Source organism: Oryzias melastigma, unplaced genomic scaffold (genome assembly GCF_002922805.2).
Source record: "Oryzias melastigma strain HK-1 unplaced genomic scaffold, ASM292280v2 sc00541, whole genome shotgun sequence".
Classification (NCBI taxonomy): domain Eukaryota; kingdom Metazoa; phylum Chordata; class Actinopteri; order Beloniformes; family Adrianichthyidae; genus Oryzias; species Oryzias melastigma.
Window position 1 is genome coordinate 8145 of NW_023417134.1, and position 11186 is coordinate 19330.

The window sequence follows — 11186 nt, forward strand, 5'->3', positions numbered from 1 at the left end:
CTTAGAGATGTTCAGACCTTTGGAAATCAATAAATCAAGAATATTCCCTCTGTTGTGTGTGGGCTCTGTTACATGTTGAGTCAACCCCAAATTGTCCAGAGTGTTTATGAGGTCCTTAGTAGCTTTGTTCTCAAGATTTCCATAATGGATGTTAAAATCTCCAGCCATGATTATACAGTCAAAATCAAGACAAATTATAGACAGCAGTTCACTAAACTCAAGGTTAAATTCTGGACTGTATCTAGGTGGGCGGTAGATATTGATAAATATGGTTTTGAGTGAGGCCTTCAGCTGTAGGGCTACATATTCAAAACATGGAAAGTTTCCAAAAGATAACTTTTTACACTGAAACATTTCATTGAACAAAACTGCAACCCCCCCCGCCCTTTCTGCTTGTTCTTTCCTCTGAATATATTTCTAATCATGGAAAAAAAAATACAATCATTTTTTTTTGCCTTCAATTAGATGCTTAATTAAGTTGAGATTTTTAATTTAAATATATAACAAATTTTAGATATAGTTTTAGGTTTGTCGCTAATTGTCGACATTAGGCCTTAAAGGAAAGGAAAGACACCTGTTCCCATCCTTCATAACAACAAAATTTTATTGTGTCACACATTTATTTACACTATATTCAACATGGAACACCATAAGGCATTCTTATGGTGTCCGCTTTGGGAAGGGCATCTTCCCACACTAGAGTTTCTTAGGCAGAGTTCTGCTGCTCAACAGTCTTCCAGGCGACATTCTTCCGTTTCTTTGTAGGAGGAGCTGCAGGACTTGTGCATGGAGAGGTGCAGTCACTGCTGCTGCCACGGTGATCTAATGCGTAAAACACAAAACAATTAGACAAATGCAGGCAATTTTATTGCTTTATTTTATACATTCAATGTTTAGCAATGCATGTCTGGCCCAGATCAGCCCATCTGATCCAAAACTGCCCCAATCTTGTTTTGAAAAACTCAGTAAAATGATTTGGAAGTCACCTGGTACAGGAGTGTATTCCTCATCACTATCACTGAGGCAGCTGTCCTTGCTGTCCTCTGGAGGTTCAGCTTTCCATAAAATGAATCCACGTTCATGTTCACAGGTGTATCGGTCTGGAAAAAAAACAATATTTGACAGAAATCACATTTATCGTCCACCACAATATTTCTACAATTACTATAAATACAAAATAGCAGTCCACTACCCCCACCTGTGGACATGGGGACGGGCGAGGCAAAAAACAAGCCAACATGATCACCTGTAGAGGTGGGGATGGATGGGTGAGCCTATTTTGAATACCTGTAGAGGTGGGGATGGGAAGCCCATTTTGAACACCTGTGGGGATGGGCAAGGTGCACCGTGTTTAGAGCATTGCATTTTCGTCACTCAAATCGTCAAACATCCTCAAAAATATTCACTACTGCTACTCCACTTCTTTATGGCAGTGAGACAAGTAATCAGTAAGCATATTCAGGTTTGTTCCTTCCCCCATAATAGCCTATATTAGAAGATTTTTGTGGGACTACTGTCTCCAAGTGATGCTAGTTGATCCTCGTCAATAATCAGAACAAACTTGAAGATAATTTGAGAGAAATCCCATTTGTTTTTTACCAAATCATCCTAAAATGACTGAATACACAGTAATCTATAAAGAAAAACAAGAGCATGCACAACGCCGATTAGCTGCAGTCAGCATCGTCACGGCGGGGGTTTTTCTTTGTAGCCTGGAGCGGCTTTTTAGTAAACAACCTAAATCGTCGAATATCTTCAAAACTATACATTATCTGTACTCCACTGATTCGTGGTGCGAAGTCAAACAACAATCAAGCATGCACATATTTTTTTTCTTTAGGAAACTTACCTTAGATCCGAAGATTTTGGAAAAAGTATTTCCTTAAAATGGCAGGATGGCGAGCGGCGATCTTTAAAAACAAAACTCATGTGGTGCTCCTCTCAGAAAGTTCCTACAAGAAACTAATGCTGGAANATCAAGACAAATTATAGACAGCAGTTCACTAAACTCAAGGTTAAACTCTGCACAGTATCCAGGGGGGCGGTAGATATTTATAAATATGGTTTTGAGCGAGGCCTTCAGCTGTAGGGCTTCGTATTCAAAACATGGAAAGTTTCCAAAAGATAACTTTTTACATTGAAAAATTTCATTGAACAAAACTGCAAGCCCCCCGCCCTTTCTGCTTGTTCTTTCCTCACTGTTAACACCATAGTTGGGAGGAGCTGACTCTGTGAGAACTGCTCCCCTGCTATTCTCATCTAACCAGGTTTCAACTAAAAACATAAAATCAACTTTGTTCTCAGTGATAAAATCATTAATTAAAAATGTTTTTCCAGCTAAAGACCTGACATTTAAAAATGCTAACTTGAGAGGTCTAGGAGTAATAATATTTTCATTTAGCTTCTGTTTCTGGAAAGGCACAGAAGAAATGTTTACCTAGTCCTTTGGTGCAGCCAAAGCCACCAAGAGTTGAACACATTTAAAACTGTAGAGATGACAGTGGACTTCACTAGTTCTATGTGTCTGAAGTGTGGCTTCCAACTCAGTTTGTTATTGTAACAGACTATAAAGTGTTCTGGGTTTGTTATATGTTGCGTATTTACCATTGCCTTTACAGTAGTGAGAATATAGGAAAACTGTGCTGCACAGACCGTGTTTATTAATAAAGAGATCTTCCAAGTGTCTCCGAGCTTCATTATTTTCACTCTCTTCAACTACACCACCCTACACCAAACCAAGGGAGGCCAGCTACATTGGTGGCAGCATTTTATTTATTTTTTTTTTTATGTTGAGTGGTGAATTGAGTGACTTGGAGCCGCGCGTTGACGTTGATTAACAGCATAGTAGCGATTTTTTTTTTCTCTCCCCCACCGGAGATAGCTTGTTCACCATGTGGCTCGGGGACGAAGACCCATTTAATCCCGGCGCGGGATGTTTCGACTGGCATTTTCCCCACACGGACTTTCAAATTTACCTGCCTGTGTCGTTTGCTGGAGATGATGGACAGGGTTTTCAGTGTTGGACCAGACAGCTGGAGGTGCCTGTCGGCGGGAGCGGGCAGGACCTGCAGAGACAAACTTACGCGGATTTTGCCCATGTGCCTTAGTAGGGCTGCGTTCCTGCTGTGGGACAGCCTCCTGGACTTTGTAAAGTCGGACTACGAAGCCACAAAGGAGAAGCTGGGTGCAGCTTTCGGACAGCGGCAGGGGCTGGAGCGCTTCAGGACCAGCCTATCGACACGGACCCAAGCGGCGGGGGAGAGCCTGCAGGTGTTCGCCGTGGATGTGAGTCAGCTCGTGATAGCAGCATTCCCGCAGTACGGAGATGTGGGACAATGAGAGGAAAAGTTCCGGCGTTTTCTGGCGGGACCAGACCGAGAGCCATACCGCCCACAATGGGAGTACAAGGCTCCCAGGCGCCAGCGGTATTCATCGCCTTCTGATTCAACATGGTGGAGAGCTCGGAGCCCCAGCCCAAGATGGGGAGTCTCCCCGGATTCAGCTCCCAGAAAACGAGGTGTGCGTTTTCTACCTCAGCGACACCGTGATAACAGCGAACATCGCAAGGATGTGTCTAAGGTGGGAGTTGGAACCCATACCTCGTGTCCTTCTTCAGATGACACGCATCAGAATGAGGATAAAACTGTGAATGAGGTCGATGCTGCTAACTGCCCTGTGTCTTATGTGAGAGGGGTGGTTGAAGGTGCTGAGGTTCGAATCTTGATGGATTCAAGAGCTTCATAAGTGAAGGGTTTCGCATGTCAGTACCTTCATTGAAGAGCCGACCTCTAAAGAAAAAAAATGTTCTTTCTCATGCTGTTAATGGACAAATGTTGGACACTCCGGGCACGATTTCAGTTTCATTTCATTTGGGTTCTACATGTTGGGAACACACATTTTATGTGCTTCGTGAATTCCTACAGGGGGTGCTGCTGGGAATTCCTGGTCCAGCACCAGGCATTGTTGGACCCCAGAAATGGTCTGCTTCAGTTATGGGATGTTTGCGTTCCCCTGTTGCGAGGTCAGGAAAAGGTTCCTTTGTGTTGTAACGTGTCTCTGGCCAACGTTTTGACTATTCCGCCACTGAGTGAAGCTCTGGTCCCTGTATCGGTCTCCTGTTCAACAGGCACAAGTCTAGCGGCTATGGAATTTGACGGTTACTTGGAGCCCAATATTTCAGAGAAGATTGGACTGGTGGTCACGCATTCAGTGACAGCAGTCAAAGGGGGAGTTTCTGTTGCCCGGGTCCTTAACCCTACTGGTAACTCTGTCGAGTTGAAACAGGGACTACATTTGGGTGAGTTACACGCGTTAACTCCAGCTGAGGTCGGGCCCTCTCTGCCTGTCCCAAAATAAATGTTATTCAGTCCCAACCAGCTGCTATGCCTTTCACTTTGGATGACTCCCCAATTACTGAAGAGCAGAGAGCTAAACTTTCTGCCCTTTTGGGTAGATTTTGCTCAGTTTTCTGTTCCTCTGATAGGGATCTTGGTCGTGGCACAATGGTCAAGCATCATATTCGTACAGGTGATCATGCTCCCATTAAACAGCGTGCATACAGGGCGTCTCCGAATTAACAATCAGAAATTGAACGGCAGGTGTCAAATCTGTTAGCTGAAGGGTTGGTTCAGAAGAGCAGGGCTCTGGGCTTCACCTGTGATGCTGGTCAAGAAAAAGGGAGGCCAGTGGCATTTCTGCATTGATTACCGTCGCTTGAATTCCATCAAGATTAAAGACTCGCACCCGCTGCCAAGAGTTGATGACAGCCTTGATCCCCTGTCTGGTTCCATGTGGTTCAGCACACTTGGTTTTTCTAATAGTTACTGGCAGGTAGAAGTGGCTGAGGAAGATCGTGAGAAAACAGCGTTCACGACAGGCAGGGGACTCTATCAGTGGCGTGCCCTGCCCATGGGTCTCAGTAACTCTCCTGCCACATTTCAGCTCATGATGGAGCTGGTGCTACGAGGCTTGCCATGGCACATTTGAATGGTCTATTTAGACATCCTGATTTACAGCAGCTCATTTGAAGATCACATGCACAACTTAGAAGTGGTTTCAACAAGAATCAGGGATGCTGTGTTGAAGCTGAACTCTGGAAAATGTCCTATTGCCAAAGATCACGTGGTTTTCTTAGGTCACGTCGTTTCCAGAGACAGGCTCCAGCCAGACCCACGAAACAGACAAGGTGAAAAGTTGGCCCACTCCCCCCACACGGTCTGAAGTGAGAGCTTTTGTGGGCTTATGCTCATATTACAGGCGGTTTGTGAAAAACTTTTCAGATCATGCCACCCCATTGAATCACCTGGCAGGTAAGAACGTGCCCTTTGAATTGACGGCCGAGTCTGAAGCATCCTCCACCTACCTGAAGAGGGCACTTACCTCTGAACCGGTGGTGACCTTGCCAAATTTTTCTTTGCCGTTCAAAATATACACTGCTGCATCGAACCATTCAGTTGGGGCTGTTGTAGCTCAGGTGGTTGAAGGTCTGGAGCGTGTGGTGGCGTATGCCAGTCAGGCTTTAACCCATACTCAAAAGCGATGGTCCACTTTTGAGAGAGAATTGTGTGCTGTTGTATGGGCTGTTCGGGAGTTTAAGCATTATGTGGGAATGTCTGCTTTCACTATTGTCACAGATCATCGACCCCTGCTTGGGCTCAGAAAGATGTCCATTGATCACGATCTTTCAGGACGTGGCGGTCGCTGGGTTTTGGAACTTGATCCGATTGACTGGACATCATCCAAAAAGAAGGTGTGAGACACAGAAATGCTGACGCGCTGTCCAGAAGGCCTGTTCCCCCTGTTTTGGGTGAGGTGAATGTTTCGTCTTCGGCCTGTGTTCTTGCTACTGAACAGGAGCCCCACTTACCCTCTCTTAGCGTGGATGATGCAGACTTTAAGCATTTACAGAAGAAGCATGCTGACATTAGTGTCGTGGTGGCTTGGTTGAACCAGGGTTGGTCAGGTCCGCCCCCAGTGCGCGGGAGGGGGTCATTAATCAGGCTGAAAAAGCTATGGACTGAATTTAGTCGACTGTCTATAGTAAATGGGCTATTGTGTCGCACTGTCCTGTCTTCCTCAGATGACAAGAAACATGTCCAGATAGTAGCTCCCTCAGGGATGAATCCTGATCTGCTGGAGCAGTTACATGGTGGACCGGCTGCTGCTCACTTTTCAGCCGAGAGAGAGTTTGGTAAAAGCAAGGCAGTCTTATTACTGGCCTTTCATGCTGCGTGACATAAGGCAGTGGTGTGAGCAGTGCAGGGCCTGTCAAACACGCAGGTGTCCTGCTCCCAAGCCTAGGGCGCCCATGGGAGGCTCATCAGTTAACTGTCCTTTGCAGCGTGTGACACCAGACATTTTAGAGCTTCCGGTGACCTCTAGGGGAAACAGATATGTCTTGGTGGTGGAGGATTATTTCACAAAATTTGTGAACCTTTATGCTCTACCCAACCACACTGCGCAGACTGTGGCTCGCTGTTTGTTTGAGGACTATGTGCTGGTGCATGGAGTCCCGGAGACCCTTCACACTGACCAAGGGCGACAGTTTGAGGCTGAGGTGGTTCAGCTCTTGTGTCAGTGGATGGGGATAAAGAAGACCCGCACCAACCCTTACCATCCAAAATCCGACGGCATGGTTGAGTGTCATAACAGGACGCTAATTGATCAGTTGGCCAAAATGTTGCTGTCCCATGGGGGTGAGTGGGACGACTTTTTGAAGGTTGTGTGTTTTGTTAACAACACCACCAAACATTCCAGTACTCATTTTAGTCCCTTTTATCTGATGCATGGTAGGAAGGCCCGTGTTCCAGCTGACGAGTTGGTCCCAAATAGGTTGTTGGACTTGCAAAGTGCTGGGTCCGTCCCGGCATATGCCTCTGCATTGGTGTCTNACCAAACACTCCAGTACTCATTTTAGTCCCTTTTATCTGATGCATTGTAGGGAGGCCCGTGTTCCAGCTGATGTGTTGGTCCCAAATAGGTTGTTGGACTTGCACAGTGCTGGGTCCGTCCCGGCATATGCCTCTGCATTGGTGTCTCGTCTCAGTGCTGCCTTCGGTGCAGCCAGACTTCATGCAGCTGAGGCACATGAAAAACAAAAACTCTACCATGATGAGAACGTCTGTCACCGTCCTTTTGTAGTGGGTGCGTTAGTGTGGCTCAGCAATCCAGTTGAAAGTCGCACAAAGCTGGCTCCCCATTGGAAAGGCCCTTACCGAGTGGAACAGGTGTTGACTTCAGGTGGGGAGGCTGCTTTGACTTACCGTATTGTGAACCCCTATGACCTGCTGGACAAGGCCCTGGTGGTTCATCATGACAGACTAAAGCCTTACACTTTGCCAACACCTGCTGTGTCTGACAGAACCACTCATGCACCTTCACCCGTCCACAGGCATCATGGAGGCCCTCTTCAGCCAAGAGAGGGGGGACTCCCTGAAAGGGACTGTTTGAACGCTGGACAGGAGGACAGTTCGGTTGTTGTCCCTGGGTATTCCCGCAGCGGACGGCAGGTGAAACCCCCCTCACGGTTTCATGATTTTGTTCTATTGTGATGTGTTATTGCATATGTTTTTGTTTTTTTCTGCACTTAGAGAAAAAAAAGTGATGTTTTGATTCAGGGGGGGTCAGCAGAGAGAATCGAGGGAATGAAAATCATTGTTTTTTTATTTTCGGTTATATGTTACTCCTCAAGTTCTTTTTATTTAGAAACGGGACGTTTCTTTTGGAGGATGGGACGTGTGNATGTATATCATCGTGACCTAAAATATTTTTTATTGTCATATCATTCTCAACGGTCTGCTCTCAGTCCAACACTAATAATTTTCTTTTTGTCTCTATTCCTATGAGCACGCTTCCTCTCTCCTTTTTTGACAAACTCTTGTCTAATTTCTACCGGCACCCTGTTGGTGAACACCACCAATGACAGTCTTTATTAACTAATCCAGTTTATGAATATCATAGGGTCTGATTCGGATATTTTTTTGGCAAAGATTTTATGAGTATGCTCTTCCTGAAACAACCCTCTGTATTTACCTGGGCTTGGGACCAGTACAATGAGACCCTGGCTTGGTTCCCCTTGTTGTTGCATTACATCCCATTTTACCCCCAATTTATAAATAATTTTTATTGTTTTAGATGGACTCCATTGATGGAAGAAGATGTTGTATCCTGAAGGCCCTTGCCGTTTATCTCAGTGAAGACCCAAGCAACATTTTCAAAGACTACATGGTAAGTGTATTGAATGAAATGTTAGTAAATGATAGGGAAATTACAAGATGATTTTAAATGACTAATGGTTTTGGATAAATGTAAGTATAGTGTGGTAAATAATTTGTCCAGCACATTTTATTCATATTTGTACAAGTTTGAAAATATTTTTCTACTCATACTAGAAAATTCATTGATGTTGGAGACAAAATTACACATGATGACCAATTGAAGAGGGGGGGCAACTTGTTAATACTTTTGTGCATAAATTAGACACCAGTGCTGCCTTTGGAAGGGGTACGATTTAATAATGCACTGCTCTTAGGCCCGATCCGAATACTATCCCTTCTCACTCCTCCTTAGCCCTCCGCCTTTGTTTATCCCTCCGTGCTTGCTCCAAACTGAGGGTGGTAAAAAATATTTCCGACGTGAGTTTCGTTCAGTGACGTCATCCAAATCACCGGTAAGCTAGCGTTAGCGCGGAGCTTCCAGCGGTTGAATATACATTACAACAGCAGTTTTATACATTTAAAAAGGTCACACTGTCACATAAAGTTATTACTTACGTTTAAATGTAAACTTCTGTGGTTCAGAGCGTATCAAAGTGAAGAAAAGCGCTTCGTAGAGCGGCACGGTTTACTCTCGCGATAGTGGACTTTCGGCCCCACTGTTTGGAGTGTGTAGCGTAAAAAATAATAATTCCGGACACAACTTTGACTTCAACTGCCACTTCAAATCAAGGGGGAGGGAGAAGGGGAGTATTCGGATCAGGCCTTAGTCTACTCTGAACTGTTGTGGGTTTTGATGACCACAATCATAACAATGTAGACTTTAGTACTAGGTTTATGATAACAAAGACTGTCTCGTTGTTGCAATATAAATTGAATAAATCTGAAATTGTATGAAAATAATTTCATTTTCAAAATAGTTGTACATTTACAGTTTTGGCATTCTCTAACCATTTTAAACCTTTTTAAGTTTTTTAATGTACCTACTTTAAAAAAATCATTTAGTAACAATACATATCAACAGAATGATACTATATAAACATAAAAACAGTTAATAAATGAACAGTAGCAGAAAGAAGAAAACTTCTATTATCTGCCCCATTACTAAATCAACTAAATTAAACGAAAATGTCTCAAACAAGGATAATGAGGATGATCTTTACATAGGTNTGAGGCTCAGGTGAGGGTCAGGTGAGGGTCAGGTGAGGGTTAGGTGAGGGTCAGGTGAAGTTCAGGTGAGGGTCAGGTGAAGCTCAGGTGAGGCTCAGGTGAGGGTCAGGTGAGGGTCAGGTGAGGGTCAGGTGAGGCTCAGGTGAGGCTCAGGTGAGGCTCAGGTGAGGTCATAAGCCGAACGACAACCTCAGTTCAACAGTGAATGGAACGGTTTCATCACAGTCATGGTTTCTGCCGGGTCTCGTGAGGTCACCCCGAGGACAGCTGACAGAGAGTACCCTGGGGCAGTACGTCTGAGCTCAGGGGAAAAACAGCTTACAGAAAACTTGAGTAAGTTTGCAAACAGCAGAGAGGATTTCTGCAAAAACTGCCTACAGAGGAGTGCTGTAAAACCACAGAGATCTCCACCTGCTCCAGACTGGATCTTCTAGACTGGATCTCCTAGACTGGATCAGGATGTGACTAAGGTGAGGGTGGTTCAACTTCCTGTGTGACAACAGCATCTCAACAACAGCTGATGTTTATCTGGATGTTTCATGATTCCTCCTCAAACAGAACCTTGGACACATTTCCCCCTAAATGTAACGTCTGTCATGGCCCCGCCCCTCTCCTCCACCTGTAATGAGCTGACAGGTGTTCTGCACAGCTGCTCTTCCATCCTGAGGCTTATTTCATTGCTGACTTCAGCTCTGAATGTGTGCAGACTGAAACCTGACGTACCGTAGAGCAGCTGAGCTAGCTGCTGGTCCAGGATCTCAGGGGCTTTCTGGAGGATCCGCTCAGTCACCAAGGTAGCACAGGATCCCACCGTCTCCACGGTAACAGGACAGGTGGGGTTGGACTCTCTCTCCTGGTGATGATGGTCAATTACCTCAACAACAGCGTCCTCCAGGTCACAGTCGGAACTGAAGGAAACAGATGCAGGTCAGACAGGTGGGATTACTGCAGAATTAGAGTGTGGTCCACCTGGAGGAAACTCGGGAGTCCACCTGTATGTTCAGAAGACCACCTGTACATTCAGAAGACCACCTGTATGTTCAGGAGACCACCTGTACGTTCAGAAGACCACCTGTACATTCAGAAGACCACCTGTACATTCAGAAGACCACCTGTATGTTCAGGAGACCACCTGTACGTTCAGGAGACCACCTGTACGTTCAGAAGACCACCTGTACGTTCAGGAGACCACCTGTACATTCAGAAGACCACCTGTACGTTCAGAAGACCACCTGTACATTCAGAAGACCACCTGTATGTTCAGGAGACCACCTGTACGTTCAGAAGACCACCTGTACATTCAGAAGACCACCTGTATGTTCAGGAGACCACCTGTACGTTCAGGAGACCACCTGTACATTCAGAAGACCACCTGTACATTCAGAAGACCACCTGTGTCCACCTGTCTTTAGATGTAGAGAACCCCGGAACGGGGTTCTGGGCCAGGGACTCCAGAACAACAAAGTTTGGAAAGAGGTGGAGGAAGGTCTCAGGTGTGACCAAAGCCATAGTGAAGAAGACTGTGGTGGGAGGAGCTTCGAGACAGGAGGCGGAGCTGGAGGCAGCAGAGATGAAGATCTGAGGCTCTGTGAGAGAATCCGGGATGGATCAGATCATGGAGATGTTTGGATCCTCCACTGGAGATCAGCTGCACGCTTTTCAACAGGGAACCTGTACAGGGACTTCCAGCGTCCTCTTGGAGTCGTACTGGAGCTGAACAGCCCCGCCCACCTCGATGCTTCCAGCTCTGTCAAGGACTTGAAGTGTCTTATTTTGATGCAGAGGGTGTAAGCAGCCTTCCTG

The 11186-nt window shown here is 45.6% G+C and overlaps 1 protein-coding gene across 1 annotated transcript in view; it reads right to left on the reverse strand.

Annotated features, from left to right (window-relative positions):
* Nucleotides 1-11186, reverse strand: part of prune (prune exopolyphosphatase) — a gene marked incomplete at its 5' end in the record, with an annotated part of 20145 nt that overhangs the window by 6553 nt on the left and 2406 nt on the right. Inside the window, 1 exon segment of the mRNA XM_024261054.1 lies at nucleotides 10107-10291. Within this exon segment, the coding sequence (XP_024116822.1) occupies nucleotides 10107-10291 (185 nt within the window).